At 41.2% G+C, this 18,516-nt stretch overlaps 1 protein-coding gene across 1 annotated transcript in view; it reads left to right on the forward strand.

The window, feature by feature from the left end:
* The window catches only part of LOC115794321 (eukaryotic translation initiation factor 3 subunit H), a 57,012-nt gene that overhangs the window by 6,522 nt on the left and 31,974 nt on the right, over positions 1-18,516 (forward strand). The window contains exon 2 of the mRNA XM_030749755.1: positions 2,287-2,443. Within this exon, the coding sequence (XP_030605615.1) occupies positions 2,287-2,443 (157 nt within the window). The remainder of the gene's footprint in view (positions 1-2,286; positions 2,444-18,516) is intronic.

An 18,516-nucleotide genomic window follows, 5' to 3' on the forward strand; every position in this document is an offset into this window, starting at 1 on the left:
TAAAGTTTTAATATCATTTCCCCTCCCCAAAAGCCATTTTTGGGGAAGCCAACATAGCTTCTTTAGGGGTTAAGTACAGATTGTTGATATGATCAGTGTTTTAGGCTCCTCGCAGAGCACTGAACAAATGCCATGCATATTCACAGCAAAAAGCAAAATGTAGGTACACTTCCCCATGTCTTTACCAGGAGAACTACAGACCTTGGTCTATACCACAGTCTGGGCTGATAACGAGTAACTGTGCCCGCCACCACCCAGCGAAAACTGTCTTGAACCTCAGCTGTGCATCTGTCAGTGCAACAACATGATTTTTCAACTTGTAATAGTTTTCCCAGAGTGAAGGTGGGTAATAGCTACAGGGGGGCTTAACCTTATCAAGCATCGGCACCTCTAAAGCTCCACCAGCAAACGACAAGCGCTTGTTTCTAGCAAAAAATTGAACTGTTTCCAGCGCAGTGCGACAGTATTTATGTCACATCTACGCATCCATTTCATTCTTGTGATCCATCACACCTGAATACAGGCACTACATCATTATTCTGTGAGCTGCAGGGTGCACACAGCTGCCTGGATGTATGTGTGACAACACACACACTCATTACAGAACAGAATGGATCTCCTGTGTTTTCATTTGGTGCGTGTTTGGAGTCTCCACAATAAGATGTGCATAATAAAAAGTCATTAAGATCAAAAATAATTGCCTTCCTCAGTGCTAAAGTATTTCCTGTTCACTCTTCCTGAAACAACATTGATGCTTTAGCCAGGCAGCAGTTTTACGTGGAGAACTAGCATAAGCAACACAAGCATATGGCTAACAGTAGTGTTAGTGTTGACTACGGTGATGAAAAGATTCCTCTGTTTTTCTATATAGCTGATGTGGGAAGAGAACCATGGAAAACACAAGACCGCAGAGGTCTGCACTGTAAATTTGGTGCATGTTTCAGAGCTGTTAAACCCCTGGTTACCTTTAAGATGTACAGTATATTGCCAAAACTATTCACTCGCCTGCCTTCACACACATATGAACTTGAGTGACATCCCATTCTTAATCCATAGGGTTTAATATGATGTCGGCCCACCCTTTGCAGCTATAACAGCTTCACCTCATCTGGGAAGACTTTCCACAAGGTTTAGGAGTGTTTATGGGAAATTCTGACCATTCTTCCAGAAGGGCATTTTTGAGGTCATGTTGGACAAGAAGGCCTGCTCACAGTCTCTGCTCTAATTCAAGTTCTTCCACACCAAACTCGCTCATCCGTGGTTTTATGGACCTTGCTTTGTGCACTGGTGTGCAGTCATGTTGGAACAGGAAGGAGCCATCCCCAAACTGTTCCCGCAAAGTTGGGAGCATGAAATTGTCCAAACTGTCTTGGTATGCTGAAGCATTAAGTGTTCCTTTCACTGGAACTGAGGGGATGAGTACCGTTCTCCTGGCAACCACCAAACCCAGACTTGTCCATCGGATTGCCAGACGGAGAAGTGTGATTTGTCACTTCAGAGAACACCTCTCCACTGCTCTAGAGTCCAGTGATGGTGTGCTTTACATCACTGCATCTGACACTGCACTCCAACACACATAACATGGTTAAAAGGTGTTTCTCTGCTTTTTAAATTTTTAACTTTTTGGCTGTTTTAAATGCTGATGGCGATGGAAAATGGCTAATATCGGCCTGCTAATAAATTGGTTTGCTCTCAAAATCATAGTGATTTCAATCATAAAATAATTTAACTGGAAGTTCCTATTTCTGTATTTCCTATTACAACATAAACCACAGGCCTTCGTAAATATCTTTTTTCACACTGAGTGTTTGCATCCTTTTATAAATCAAATCACTGTTGACTGTGACTTTTCTGTACACTAGAGGTTAGACATTATTCCCTATTTCATGATAATAAGAAAATTGTTCAGTGTATTTGTACTGCTATAAAATACAATATGCTAAAGAATAGAGAGAATAAAATAAGTGACTCTGCAAAGGGATCCATTTGGCCTTTAAACAACATCTCAACCGGAAAATCCTCAGCTCACACTAATGAGCACAAATCAGCATGACGAGCAGAGATGCAACTGAACTGGATACCATAAATCAAATGATCATAAATTGCAATAACAAGAAATTATATAAATGTCACAAAAGACAAGATAAATAAAAGATTTTCAATTTATAAAATTAAATCATTTTTCAGTAACTGCTATTGAAAGCAGGATAAAGAATCAACATCCCTCTCTGCCTCATTTTCTGCTGCAGTATCATTACTCTTTTTTTTTTCCTTTCCTTTTCACAGGTGGTGCTGAAGATTATCAAGCACTACCAAGAAGAGGGCCAGGGCAGCGAGGTGGTTCAGGGCGTCCTGCTGGGCCTGGTAGTCGACGACCGGCTTGAGATCACCAACTGCTTCCCCTTCCCCCAGCACACAGAGGATGACGCAGACTTTGATGAAGGTAACTAAAAGCAGTGCGCCTTGCTTTCTGTTTGTTCCATCGATCTCGTCCTGCAGCTGTAAAAACGTGTACACACTTATCACATCATGAGTCTGAAATAAATACCCGTTAAACACTGAACACAAGCAGAACAGTAAAATGATGGGGTCTCCAGTGACTGTGGCTGGTAAATTTATGACATGATGATCTTAGAAATGTCCAGCAACATGGGAGCTGTGGTATCTGCTTATTGTGAAAATTTTGAAACTCCACTGTAGATAAGAGGTGCTTTGTCATTTAAATTCTGCTGCGTGACATTATGAATTGCAAATTTGGATGATTAAGTTTTTAATTAACATGGTGTTCTTGAGTTGATATACCAGATGGCTCTGAAAACATTAACTTGAAACATTTCCGTGGAAAAAAAAAAAGTATATTGTTTTTTGGCAGGACAAATTGTGTCGTTTGCTATTACTTTGTTTTGTCATGACTGACATGTGATATCAGATATTGCATCAAACTAATTTTGGAAGAAAAAAAAAATAATGCACAAGGGTGAACAGAGAGTCTTTGAATTCTGTGGGAAGTGGTTTTTGTGGATTTCTTTTTTTTTTTTTAGAGGCTGAAGATCACTTTTCTTGGGCTGCTAAAAATTCCATTAAGCTTACAGCAGGATAGTGGATTGACAGTGTAGTGTCTCATTAAAATTGATCATGCCATGTGCATTAGCCTATCTAACAGCATTGGGGGTGGGGGGTGGGGTGAGACCTGAAAATTTAACCTGTGTGCGCACATCTCCTTTTTTCCTTGATTGCCTTTCAGACTCGTCAACCTGTGCCACACACGCTTTGATAAATGAAAATTGTTTCAATTATAGTAAAGCATCAGTTCAAATGGGGCGCAAAAACCCCACCCTTCTGTGTCATCTTGCGCTGTTCTGGACAGGAGAAAAATGGACAGTTTCCTTAGTGTCACTCCACGTCTGCCTTAGAACTGAGTTGAGCGGTTACACAGGCCCTGTGCTTGTTTGGATGGTTTAGCTTTAACTTGGCTGCAGCGTTGCCAACACTCTCATCAGGACTAGCTTTGCCCATGACTCGGAGTCAGTCAGTGTATGCCATGTTTGGTTTTAGAAGAATTACCATTTGCTGGGACGCCTTTGTTTGCATGCTAACAGGCTGTCATCAACTCAAGTAACGCCGTTGTCTTTTCTCCCCGTCTCTCTCCTGCTGCTGCGCTCGGTGCCTTGTTCCGCCCCTTCACACGCACACGGTGACAGCCACAGACTCAAGTGACAGCAGAGGGTACAAATTATAAGAGAATCCAGCATGCCAATAAGTTTACAATAGAATCAACAATAGAATCTGTGCTGAAATGACAAGAGGGCACCCACATTTGGTAAATAAAGTAAATTCAGTGTTTTGGTTTTATTTAATTTTTTCTTCTTTTGGCGTCTTGTATATTAAAAAAACAAACATATTTTCTGAGATGATGCTACAAACCTGAAGAAATGATAGGCTATCCAGTAAACTTGTATCAAGAAGTAACTGAATGTCTGTCTGTTTTCTTGGAAGTGTGTGTAATATGTCCTCTGGCATCATGTTAAAGTCAATGCTGACTTCTAACTAAGCTCACTAGGTGCTGGGTGTCCTACACTGTCAGTGCCAAGGGTTGATGCTCTGTCCAAGGATGGAGCGCTCTAGCTCCTGGCGTTACAGGTGGGCGGTGTGAACGTGCACAGGTTTTGATTTAGTCTTTATAAGCACATGTTTTCTTTTTCCCTGCTGCCTTCTGTCAGCGTTGTTATCAAAGAATGTCATGCCCTCTGACCTCTGCCCTTCCCCTATCATACCTCATTGTTACTCTCTCCTTGTTAGTGCAAAAAAAAAAAAAAAAAATCCACTACATCAGACTGAGAGATGGAGGAACGTGAGCTGCTCTCGAGAACAGAAGAAAGAGAGAAATCCTGGTCTGTGAGGCTTCAGCTGCTAACGAGCAATAGTCAAAAATTCAGCAGGATATGCAAGCGCCAGTGGTGGCTTAAGGTTGTTAATGCTAGGAGCAGCTCACTCTGTGTGTGCGTGTCAGTGAGTGTCATGGCTTGTTGTGTTGTAAACACTGGAGACGCGGGATTTTCCATCTGTCATTCCCTTTAAGTTAACAAGGGCTTCAGCGAGTAGCGCCTTGCCATGAACTGGGAAATTTACAGAGCTACAATAGAACTCTGCTCAATGGGGATTTTTGATCCAGCTGTAAAAGGTGACAGGCTGCAGGTTTTCTGTCAGTATGGAACAAAATTCAAAAAACGGAGATGGAAATGGGGAGTCATTCATGTTCTGCGTGCTTTCGACCTCTTAAACACGAACAGTGCATCATAAAGCAGACAGTTCTGTAACTACGGAGCGCTCCCGTCTCCGCTTTCTAAGCTCATAGAAGTTTATGCTACGCACTTGTGCTACGACAACTTAGAAATAAAATTGTAAACTCGATTTAATGGCTGTACATTTGGTCATTTTGTTCTCATACTCTGAGATGTCTGCCCACACACACACACACACACACACACACACACACACGACCAGCCAGACCACTCTTTTCTTACTCAGTCTCGTCTCCCCGTAGCAATTGTTAGTGTTTCATCTGTGCTGATGCTGGGGTGGGTTGCCCCGACCAGCTGCAGATACAGCAGTGTTTTGTTGAAGAATGAATCATGCTTTGTAACTTGCTCCTGGAGTCATTTATAATCTACTACTGTGGTATAAACAGAGTATATGATTCATATCAGGTCACAAATGTATATTGGATAAAAAAACATGCCTCCAGAGTAATGTATGCTGCCATTGTACTGACAAACAATGGGCAGTGATACCTGCTGATACCTCTGCCTATATCAAGGATTTTCAACTATGCTAAATATTTCAGCAAATAAAATAACTTTGCTTCAGAGGAGTAGCTTGAATAATAATGTGATTCAGAAGTAGTTGCTCATGCTTAAGTTGGCTTGTTTGGTTTTGGAAGAGATGTTTTAATTGTGAGTGAACCGATCGGATACCGATAATGATTTAATAAGCTGTGTTCTTCCCTGTGAGGAAGAGGCAGGGAATCGTCCTTATTGTATAGACCAAGTACCATCTGAACGCAGTCACACATTATGCAGATTTTGTACTAGTGAGAGGGGTCAAGAGCAGTTTTTCCACATGTAACAATGCAACCTAATGTCACAAACATTTCACAGCTGCGGTGTAAGTGTGAGAAACAGCTGTAGAATAGGGAAAATTAACTAAACGGATTGACCTCATACATCAGGAGCTGCCACAGATGCACAGTACAGCCTTTTGAGTCTGTATCAGACCGATATGCGATACGAGTATCGGATTGCTCCTGCACTACTTTGAATCAGTGCTCTATTAATCTGTAGCTTGCTCTTTTTTTGTGTGTGTGGTTTCTTGTCAGAACACAGACAACCATACGCACTCACACAGACACACACTTTTATACTACATACTCATTTATTCAAGAGGCATGAGGGTAAAGCTGTCCAAAATCTGAACATTTTTATCAATTTCTGATTAATTTTACTGAGTTTCCTTCAGACCCATACCTTTCATACCAATGCAGCATTATCTGACCATTATATCGAGTCTCTTATACATATCAGTTAACCATTATACCCTGATATAAAGCTTGATATTTGGGCCTGCAGACTGAGCTGAGAAGCGTGTACTCTCTTCACCTCAATTCAGGCACCCGCAATACATTTTGCCTCCAAGGTCTGCATATGTGGATAGATTGGTGAGTGTGCCTTGGGTTTTTTTGATCTGTGTGTGTGTTTGTGTACACCTAAATCATCTTACAGTGACTCATTGCCTGCTGGAGGCCCCTCAGATTAGAATTACTCCTCCAATCTATCTCTAAATGAACAATGGGCAGGATTGGCAGCTACGTGACACTCTTTTCCCGTGTGTGTGTGTGTGTGTGTGTGTGTCTGTGTGTGTGTGTGTGTGTGTGTGTGTGTGTTATGCTATGCTATGCTATGTTTTCATCAACAGGTGCCAGTATAGAGCTGTACTTACAGGACAGTCAGTGGCAGCAAATGTGACCAAAATGAGTGAGGAAAGAGATAAAGAGTAATTGAGCACGCACAGCAGAATCAGCCTGAGATTAAAAAAAAAAAAAAAAAAAATGGAAAAAGGAGAAAGAAATGACCTTGGCTGAACCCCAACTCTCCTATCTTCCAGTGTCCTTGCACACTCTTTCCTTGCATCATTGACAAAATGTATTGAGAGAAATGTGCAGAACTGCAGGCACTTATTCTCTTGGCATTTTGTGCTGTAGAGGCACTCAAATAGCATGTTAATGATGTGCATTGGCCCGACTCTTTTGTTGTGATATCAGCAATAATACAAAGAGGTATTTTAGTACAGAGTGATTATTGCAGAGTTTCAATCTTTGGATTGTAAGTCCACTGGCTAACTGGACCTAACTCAGCATCTGGGGGTTGATGTGATGGTGACCGTATTTGAGCCATGCACAGTAAAGGTAATGAATCTGTGCTTTTTTGATATTTTAGACCAAACAAAAATGTTTATTATGCTTCAGCAAATTAATCCCCAATTAACAAAACGGGTGGAAAAAAACAGTCCTACTAGATGGTGGTGATTTTCCCTTTGGGGCTTGTTAAATCTCTTTTGGGGTGTAAAATCGTTCCTAAATCCAGAAAAATAAAATCTTCTAAGTATCTTATTAGCCTACTGTCCCTATTCAAAAACAGCTTGAGATTTGTTAGAACTCCATAGGTAGTAGGAAAAAAGTAAAAGAACCAAGTAAATGTTATCATTTGGTACTCTTGAACGCTTGAAATAAAGAGCAATTGAACTTCTTTTTTTTGGTGAAGATGTTTCACCTCTCATCAAAGAGGCTTCTTCAGGAGAACCAGCTCCTATGTTATGAGAGACGCCGTTCAACAGGATGAGAGTCAGCTGTACATTTGCACTTAAAGGAAAAAGGACTTTCTTTTGAGGATGGTCATTTTCACATTTTGGACCGAGAAGATGGATGCTTTGAGAGAGGAGTAAAGGAGGCCGTCTACGTCCACTTTGGGTGACCATATTTGAACAGAGGTGGTGGCTCATGACAGCAGCTTCAGTGCAGTCTTGAGATCCCCTCCCAGGTGATTCAAACCCCCCACTCACACCTTGACTTATGTGACCTCAGTAGTTCACTTGATGGCGTTTTAGGCAGTGTCTCGCAAAAGAGTCCCACCTTGGTCCTGTGATGATAATCACCCATACCTTTTACCCCCACACCTCATGTGATGACTTGCACAATTAATAGTGGGTCAACGACCTTCAGGACCACCTCCAAGGTGGTCAGTTGTTTTAGAACTGAAGACGCATCTTGGATGAGAGGTGAAGCATCTTCACAAGACAAAAAAATAAGTCGTCTTTTCAATCCCTAAAGACTATCATGACCTGGATGACCGAAAACCTACACCAACACATCGTTTGAAACCTTTAGTTGTGTAGCTGGCAGCATTCAACCTTAGTTCAGTAGCTGATTATATTCCATTATGGGCATGGACGGCTGGAGACCTGACTGCCAAATAGACATTCTTGTTATACTTCTTTGAAGTCCGCTTGCAGTCTGCCGCCTGGGGTGTAAATGTAGTTGGTGCATTGTAATGTACATTTTCTGCAGACAAGCGTGCATGGTCACAAAAAAACTGGCAGGCATGCACACGTCCACACAGACCCTTGCTCTCACTGTCTGATGATGTAATTTACATTACTCTGACCCAAGGGGCCTGCAGCGGACTTGCGGATGCAAAAACTATAATCAAGGCTTTAGATTAAGACAAATTATTGTTGTATCACAGTACACTGATGATCTCCCTCTGGTATTGCCTTTATTACTTACCCTTCATGCTGGAAGTGGTTAATAACCTCTCTCTCGCGCTCTCTTTCTTCAGTAGCAGGGTGTCTACTCAGAAGAACTAATGAGAGCTGCATTTCATGCAGTTTCACTGTTCAGTCTGTGCCACACAGTATGCATTATGGCAGACGGATAAAGCTTTGTTGACATTGCAACTTTCAGCTCTTTGTGTCAGTGTGCCATGTTTCTCATCGTGGTTCTCTATAACCGATGCACTCTTGTGTATTTTATTGAGCTGCCACTGTATTTTGACGGTGTGTGGGTTTTTGCCCCCTTCTTTTTTCCATCCCTGTATATTCTGCTGTACAGTTGTCTATTTACAAAGATTTTTCTACTTTTTTAAAAAATTTTATATACTTTAAGCAATCACTGAGCAAAAACATGGGGCAAATTCTTATCTAATAATCACAACTAGATCATGATACCAGAAACCTATTTGCAATTTGGTGTATTAAAACACTTCTTTTAATCACAAACGTATGTTAACTGATGTATATATTTGTTTGAATATATGAATTTGTTTAGATATGACTTAAAAATTAGTGAAAACTGTAGATGCCTATCCTATGGATATCTGGGATGATCAAGACATGCTTTATTGCATTTGTATGGCCTTAAATAAAGCTGCTCTAAATCCAGTCCTTTTTTTTTTTTTTTTTTTTTTTTTAAAAACTGTCCTCTACTCTGTTTTGTCCCCCTCTGCTTGCTAGTCTTGCTGCTTTTTTCTCTTTAATAACAGTCGAGCGCTACACTGCAAGCATTTCTCTGCGTGTGATAGTGAAAATTACAGCACAGGAGTGTGAAAGATTATTTGAACACACTGGTGATTGACTCTATTCTGACCCTTGGATTGGCAAAATTTGCTAAGCCACTTAGCTCACCAAAACAGTTATTTCTCCTTGATCACATTAGATAAATATACAAAAATTCAGGAAGCACTTTCTGTTTGCTTATACTGGTTGTTTTTGACTGTTTTAAAATGATGATACCGGATCATAGAAGCTGGGTTGTTTTGCTTTCTGCTCTAAACTGCTTCTGTACTCAAGAAAAAGGGAGGAATGCCTTCTCTGTAGCTGATTGGGTGGGTGGGGAATCACATCAATTGCAGGAGTCTCATTAACATTAAAAATTTTAACATTTTTTCTACTCTTATTAAATAATTTAAGCTGATCAGCTCAATAGATCTGAACCTGGGCCTTTGGTATTTTGATTAAGTAGCTCTTGTCTAATAGGCAACAGCTGTTATTTCCATGTGACAGATACATGTTTAATTCACATGGGGTAAATATTTATTGGATAAAACTCAGATACACAAAATTAAAAGATTTGGATCGGTATCAGGGCAAAAAAAGGGAGGGGAAAAAAAATCTCGATTGGGATGCCCCTCATGAACACAAGCACTAAAACCTTCAGCAAACTGTTAATATTTGTTGGGAACTGTGGCTTAATGAATTTCACAGGATTACAAAGCATAATTGGGTAGCGTTTTTGGCTTGTAAGAAGGGACTATATCAAACAAACTGTTGCTCAGTACCACTTTTAGTGTTTGATATTCAACCCACGCCGCTAGACTTCGGCAGCAGGAGGAGGTATCCTGAAGGTAGAACAAAATTAGACACTTTCCTTCCACTCTCCACTACTTGTCCTTCTTTTCCCCACTTTTTTTTTCCAGACTCACCATAGGTAAGCACTACCTTTGCCTTTCTCTCCACCATTTCCCTCCTTTCCTGGCAATCATTGACTGTTTCCTTCCTTTTTAGTACTTTGCTCCATTCCTTTTTTTTTTTTTTTAATCATCAAATTTCTTTTCAGTTTTTTCCTCTCCCTCTTCTTTGTCCCCACCTGCACCCTGTACCCCCACGTCTTCTTTCCATTCCTGCTACAACAATGGGAAGATTAGTAAATATGCTATTTTAAAAAGAGAGGATGAAAGCACCCGAGAAATGTCCTGTTGGGGTAATTATTTCCCAGAAATGGAGTTTTTTTTTGTTTTTTGTCTCTTGTTTTCTGAACACTGTGTACTAAGTCAGCAATGGGTTTTGGTTATTTTCTTAAAATATAAACTGCATTGATGCCAATGCCAGGAAAACTGAATAACTGGAGTAATTGTTTGTGTTTCTTATTTGTAGTCCAGTGCCTGCTGTCATAGGCGTGTTGGCATCAGCAAGTGCAGATACACTATATTGCAAAAAGTATTCACTCAGCCATCCAAATCACTACATTTAGATGTTCCAATCACTTCAGTGACCACAGTTGCATAAAACCAAGCACCTAGGCATGCAGACTGCTTCTACAAACATTTGTGAAAGAATGGGTCGTACTCAGGAGCTCAGTGAATTCCAGCGTGATCCCGTGATAGGATGCACCTGTGCAACAAGTCCAGTTGTGAAATTTCCTTGCTACTAAATATTAATAAATATTTTATTGGTATTATAACAAAGTGGAAGCAATTAGGAATGACAGCAACTCAGCCATGAAGTGTAGTGGGGTGAGCGGACGCTAAGGCGTATAGTGCGGAGAGGTCATCAGGTTTCTGCAGAGTCAGTCTCTACAGACCTCCAGACTTCATGTGGTTTCAGATTAGCTCAAGAACAGTGCGTAGAGAACTTCATGGGTAATGGGTTTCCATGGCCGAGCAGCTGCATCCAAACCTGACATCACCAAGCACAATACAAAGTGTTGGATGCAGTGGTGTAAAGCATGCCGCCACTGGACTCTAGAGCAGTGGAGACATGTTCTCTGGAGTGATGAATCACGCTTCTCCTTCTGGCAATCCGATGGACGAGTCTGTTTTTGGTTGTTGCCAGCGTACCTGTCTGACTACATTGTGCCAAGTGTAAAGTTTGGTGGGGGGGGGGATTATGGTGTGGGGTTTCCTTTTAGGAGTTGGGCTTGACCCCTTAGTTCCAATGAAAGTAACTCCTAATACTTCAGCATACAAGACATTTTGGACAATTTCATGCTCCCAACTCCCAGTTTGGGGATGGCCCTTTCCTGTTCCAACATGACTGCACACCAGTGCGCAAAGCAAGGACCACAAAGACATGGATGAGTGAGTTTGATGTGGAAGAACTTAGAGCTTAGATTTAGAGCGGAGACTGTGAGCCAGGCCGTCTCATCCAACATCAGTGTCTGACCTCACAAATGCATTTCTGGAAGAACTGTCAAAAATTTCCATAAAAGCACACCTAAACCTTGTGGAAAGCCAGAAGAGTTGAAGCTGTTATAGCTGCAAAGGGTGGATTGGCATCATATAAAACCCTATGGATTAAGAATGGAATGCCACTCAAGTGTTTTCTCCAGAAAGTGTTGTCTTTTCAATCTGTAAAACTTACCTCTCTGGAGAATCTGGGAATTTCAGAGCTCCTGTAGTGAAATGTCATTGAAATGGCAATCAAAATCACAGTACTTTATGGGATGGTAATATATTGTATGGTAATGTACATATAACGCTTTAAAATTTGTGTTATTTGTATTTATCTGTGGGGTCTTTTCCTCATTGAATGTTTTAAAATGCCCATCCTTTCCTTCCGGCTAGCCTGCTGGCCCAAGCCAAGCTACTAGTTCTCTGCCCAACACAGGTGGCAGAGGCCTTTGGCCTCATGTCATGCTCCCCATTGGCCCTGAGGATGGGAGACGTTGTCAGGCTTGTGAAACAAGCAAGTTTTAAGGGTGCTTGTTTTGCAGTTTGAGTTCCCTGATTCAGTAATTAGATGTTTTTTGTGGATAGCCCCCTGAGATGAAACATGATGGCCTCTTCTCAGCCAAGGAGCATTTCATTTTAACATTTGACATGTCAGCATATAACAGGTTGTTGCTACTTATGTTCTAACAAGACGCTTAATTAAAAGCGCATTGAAAGCTACTCTTGATGTATAAACAACCTGTAATCATTAATGAGGTTGATTTTTTTGCTGATTGGCACCCTCTTTTCAGTTTATTTGTTATTTATGTCACTCCTGCTGCCTCTGTTTGAATTACTCAGCAAACTAATTAGCCACATAGCTTTAGATTGAAGTAAATATGATTGGGCTGTGAGATAAAGAAAAGGCTTCCTTGCAAGGGAAATCTGGCTGCTTAGATTACACATTTAAAACTATCCAAGAGAACAGAAAGTCCTTCCAAAATGTCCCTGTTCTTCTGTTTTCATGGGCATTTTTAATAAGGGCTCTGGCTTCAGACACAAATCCCCTTTGGGGTTGTCAGGAAGGGCATCCGTTGTAAAACTCTGCCAAATCAAACATGCGGAGCTACCCGCTGTTGCGACCCCTTGCGGCAAGAGTGCAGCTGAAAGTAGCCTCTTCACTGACACTTGTAAGGGAAAAAGAGTATGTTGGAAGATCTCTATTTGCTGTTACTTACATTATAAGTGACATCTAATGTTGAAAAGTTGAAAACACTCGCAAATGTATTCAGCCTCATCTGTTAAATATAGTGTGTGTGTGTGTGTGTGTGTGTGTGTGTGTGTGTGTGTGTGTGTGTGTGTGTGTGTGTGTGTGTGTGTGTGTGTGTGTGTGTGTGTATTCTTGAAGTATCCCGAGGACACCAAAATGGGTTAATTTAAATTTGCAACACACCCCTGTTACATCCTGGCTGGTGTTTTGACTTACTTGCCTAATTAGACCTGTTGCTAGGAATGTGTGTGGGTATGTTATAAACATTGCTTGATCAACCTCCCCCAGACTCTCAGGTTAGATTTTTTTTCTTTTCTCTTCTTTTTTTTTATTTTTGCACCTTTTAGGGTGCAACAAATTTCATTTTAGCCATTTAAATTACCGTACACATCAAGGTGACCTCATGTCAGTCCTAGTAAAGCTCCATGGGACGTCAGGCAAATAGAAAAATGAAATGCATTGGACTTCTTAAACATAGAATTTGTAAGATCTCTTTATTACAAACACAACATAGTAAAAAAAATAATAATAATTTGGGTGCACAGTGTTACTCAAAGTCTGCAATAATTTGCAAACTCATTTAAACACAATTTAATTGAAAATACTCCAAAGACAACACATTTAATGTGGGAAGTGATTTTTTTTTTGTCCCACCTTTTGTTTCAAAAAGATTGTAATAAACTCTCTGAAGTCTGAAATCGAATCTCTGTGGAGATTAGATTTGTGCTTTGCTGTTATCCTTGGGATCTTTTTCACCTCTTTCAGGAAAGCACATTATGTTCTTAGAGAGGGAGTTCTGATTTTCCTTTGTTTCCTTTGTAGACAGCGAGTCCTACTGTGGACTGATTACCACCCAGGTGTTTAGAAATGGTTTTGAAGCTGCGTCCAGTTTTGTACCTCTAGAAAACTTCTTCTTAGGTGCTGTGAAAGTTGCTGTGATCTGTGAATGGTTTATACAATAGGAACATAGTTTTCCTGTAACCAGACTATATGGTGTTTATTTGTAAGGAGGGACAGACTTCCAGTCTCATCTCTGTAGTAGGGAACACCTGGACTCCAGATTTTGGAGGTATTGTTAGCATTTTGTGAGTAATCCTGGTAATTTCAGTGTTTTTGTTGCAACTGTAACAATATCTTCTGCTCTGCTTTGACTGTGACGGGCAGGAAAGCTGCAGAGTCTGAGTCAAATTCTTTTGGCTCTTCTCCATCCATCATTGTCCATCCAATGGTCCTTGGCACCTTGACAGCGTGATTACTCCCCTTCACTTGAAATGTTAGATAATTAGAGTCCCCTTGCCTTTTCTCTACCCTCCCTTCCCTTCATTTTCTTATGGCCCCTTTGGTCTGCCGCAGATGTGTCTATTATTTATAAGCTAGCTACCTTGCTCTTTGTAATATTAAAGAAACCAGATTTGAAATGTACCCAAAGCCAGGCTCTGCTGACTCCTGCCAAAACATTTAGTTTAAGCTGCATGGATAGTTCACAGGTGCTCGTTGGTGTTAGACAGGGAAAGTTTCTTTTTTAAGTAGTGGTGCATCTTCATCACGAGGGTTGATTGAAATTTAGTTTTAAGGGGAATTGTAAAGACTCCATGAAATCAAATTATAGCGTATACTATGCGTTATTTATACACCAACGATGGAAAGAATTCATTTTGTAGGATTTATTTATAAATAAATGATAGTTTGCCGTTTCCTAGAAAATGCTAAGGAAATGTTAATGAATTATCCTGCCTGGGGAGCGGACCACTAAGAGCAGACTGGGCTTTTTAGTAGGGGAGCATCCTCTCTAGCTCCCTGCATTTATAGAAAACACTTGCATGTGCTGAAGCACATACCACTGTGCTAGCAATTTCATGGGAACTTAAAACTATGGCAAAGCGCACACAAAATAACTAATTAGGGCACGTTAGATCAGCTTTTTCTTCCTTTAGGGTTCATAAGTTTTCTAAACTTTAATTGTCGTTCGTGGCAGACACGATGACGGTGGGTTAATTGAAGTCAGCAGGATTAAAACCGCCTTTGCCATGATCTCTGCTCTTTGCTGTGTACATATATAAAATATTCAGCACGCGTGTGTGAACGTTTGTGTGTATTGTGTAAAAAGTTGGCGCACTTCTGTTCTGATAAGGTCTATCTTGGAGTTAGCCCTTCAATAGATCAGTCTACCTGCCCCAAATGGGAAATTGATTTCCTCTGTGTTTCCTTACTCTCCCTCAGTGAAGCTGATTAGAAATCGCTTTGCAGGCCACCTTTAAGGGAAATACATAAACATAAAAGCTAATATGTGGACTGTTATGTATTAGGACTTTTCAGGGGCACCTTGGCCTTTTCTGAAGCTCTAAAAACAAAAAGAAAATCACTCCTGCCTTTTCCCATTGTCTCCAGTCTAATATTTTCTCTTTCCTCATCTTTATCCCTCTACCTGAGCTCTCTGTCTCTCTCTCTCTCACTGTAGTATAGATCTAAGGCTGGCTGTTAGCAGCGAGCTGGCTCTGTATCTGCGTTTGAATGCTCACCTGGCGTTATAAATCAAGAATGTGAGTCCCCCGGGTACCGTCACCATTGCCATCAGTTCCACTGTTTTATTCATCCGCTCCTTTGTCTCTTCACGATTCTGCCCCACATTAAATTTTGTGTGTCTCTGTATGCGGAGGGGGGTCAGAATGCATTACTGCAGACTGCAGGATAATCCAGGTGGGCTGCAGGGAGTAGAGGGAGGGTGAAAGGTAAGCAGGAGAGAAGGATGTGACAAGGATGTGAGAAATGAGGCAGGGTTGCTGAACATGACACTGGAAGGACAATTGCATTTTGGTTTAAAGCATAAAGGCATTAATTTTTAAGGAGGCTGATTTTGTAAGCACAGCATTGTCAGGCAAAATCACCATGCACACAGGATAAAGACAACAGCTGTGCTGTGATTTCAGCTATATCTGTGTGTAAAATTATCATTTGACAAGAACGTTAGAAGCAACAGGATGCCTTTCTTATTTTTTCCTGTCACACAGTGCACAGCCTCTGTAAGGCTGACAGATCACAAGGAAAACACTGTGCATGTGTTAACAGTTCATTCACAGGAGGTGCTGATCACTCCTTTCTGCATCTCTGTGAACACAGTGTATTCAGAGAATGAGGGCAGTGCCGGACTGTGTTCGTCCAAACTGTCACAAGTTTTGATGCCATTTGCTTTAAAAAAAAAAAAAAAAATGCTGAAGAAAAATTAAGTCACATATCTAAGTTTGCAAGTTGAGGTGAACTAAGCTTAAGGACACCTGCTGTGATTGGCAGTACTCAGGCGCTGAGATGGTTGATGTTTACACATTGAAACAAAAACAAATGCCACAATCAGCAATTCGCTGAGTGTTTGGGGTGAGCTCTAAATTAAAGAGCAGGGTGGTAGGAGCCATTTCCTGGTTTCTACAGTCACCTGTTACATAACATTATATAAGCAAAAGGCAGTTAGGACTTTCAGAAACCTGAATATCTAAAACATCTCTTCCTTTGCAGCTCCACTGGGCTGTTTGAGTCACAGATGTGCATGCGTTTACTCATGCGAGTCTGATAGTTATGATTTTTTTATTTATTTTTTTTAAAGCACAGGTGAAGCCACTTGGGATTTAGTTTGAGACAAATGATGTGGGTGGTGCTGTAATTAATTCTCTCTGCACAGATACTTAGTCCTGTGTAGGAGAAGCTGGAGTACCTACACCTGTGACTACATGAACTGAGTGCATTTTCAGCGAGATGAGGGGGTTGTTTATGTTGAGGTTTAAAAGATGATTAAAAAAATAAGCTCTTAATATTTTAAAATTTAATATGAGGTTTGACCAAGTGCAAAAATACATGTCTTACTGAGTTGATGACTGTTTGTATTTTAGGGCTTTTTAGGTAAATATCATAACTTCTGTAGTTTAAAGTTATTGCACAGTATGGGACTTTTTTATCATTACAATTTATTTATCGGAAGAAGCATGTGCATCCCCTGGAGCATGAAAAAAAGCGACTGGATTCCTTTAAGTTCCTTGTAAACATTTCATCTCTCCTCCAAGAGGCTTCTTCAGGTGTGAAACTGAAAGGTGGAGAGTCCCAGGTATTTAAACCCCAGTGGGGGTTGTCCCCTGGAGGTGTTCATTGACCCACTGTTGTTCATGTGCATAATCGCATGCGCCACGGTGTGAAAAGAGGCCTGGGTTATTACAATCAGGCATTTTGAGTGAAACCACTGTGAACGACCATCACTGAACAGAGGTTAAACGACTTGTTGTGGTCACCTGAAGGAAGGTGTGAGTGGGGGTTGGGGCACCTGGGAAGGAAGCTCACGACTGCATTGTAAATGCGGGACAGTTGGTGTCATAATCCACTACCTTTGTTCAGTGATGCTCGTTCCACAGTGGACATAGATGGCTTCTTTACTGGGGCGAAGTGGTTTCAGGTGAAACCGCTGATGTAATGACTCGAGCCTCTATTCACACCTCGGCACATGTGATTATGCACATGAACAATAGTGGGTTAACGAACACCTCCAGGGGACAACCCCAACTACCTGGGACTCTCCACCATTTGGTTTTAGAACTGAAAAAGCCTTTCAGATGAGAGGTCAAATGTTTTCAAGAAACTTACAGAGGTCCACAATTCTGTGTGCAAAAAAGCTAGCTGAAAAGATCCGATTTTTGCTTTCCTTTGTGTTGACATGTTATGTGTAGTCGGCTGTTAGCAAGCTAGCAAGCAAGTTTAGGAAGGTAGTTGCTCAACTTTCTGTGGACAGGACCCAACACCTCATTTGCTAGGCCTCATCATTAAAGTGAAACATGTAACCTCACACATTCTAGTACTATTGTTGGCTATTGTGACCTCACAGTTATCTAACGCCTCTGTGCCTTCATGTCACCAGTTCAGCTACCATGGTTAATAAATAAATCTGCTAGCTGTGACATGTACCTCTGTTAATGTAAGATTTATGACAGCGGGCACCCAGTTTTCTTCTGTTTAGTTGCATTTGAAAAGATAAACGATGCGAAATAGATGTGAGCAAACAAACAGGCACACACGATTTCCCCTTCCCATTCCCACTATAAAAACAAAGCCCTGACAAGCAGCGTTGTCAAATGTGCATATGGTGAACTCGTCAGTGTGTAATGCACACAAAGCAGCTGCTTCACTATGCTCTCACTCCCTCTTGTGCATCACTGCATCACTGAGGGGGTTTGTGTGCCTAATTGTGGCACAGTGTGCGTGTTTGTATGTACATGCACGTGTAAAGGAGGCAGCTCTCCGCAGGGCTTGCTTAACTAAGATTAATTGCACCTAATCCACTGTGCCAGGTGGAACATAGACTGTGGTGGGTGCACTCACAAACACGCAGAGACACTCACAAATAGGCACACACATCCCATTATAGCCTTGCTGCTGAAAATTAGCCCCGCGTCTCTCCTGACACTGTGGACCAGACCACAACTCGATACCACCATTTACTTCCCGACAAGTTGCACATTTATCACTGCTCCCTTCTTCCGACAGATGAATGCATGGACGGACAAAATGCCATGACAGAGCAATCTGCTCTCACACACCCGCACCAGCTGACCTTGACAATGCATAGAAAGAAGGTGTTTGTCATCTTTTCTCTTTAGAGAAGAGAAGGTCTCACTGTCTGGACTTAATGTCTTTGAAAGTAGTTTCTAAGATATAGCTGTAGGAACAAGTGCACCGTGGAGTTTTACTGGAGTAATGGGAAAGGGAGTGTTCCAAGGTCAGTGATATATTTACTGT

This window comes from Archocentrus centrarchus, chromosome 16 (genome assembly GCF_007364275.1).
Source record: "Archocentrus centrarchus isolate MPI-CPG fArcCen1 chromosome 16, fArcCen1, whole genome shotgun sequence".
Lineage (NCBI taxonomy): Eukaryota > Metazoa > Chordata > Actinopteri > Cichliformes > Cichlidae > Archocentrus > Archocentrus centrarchus.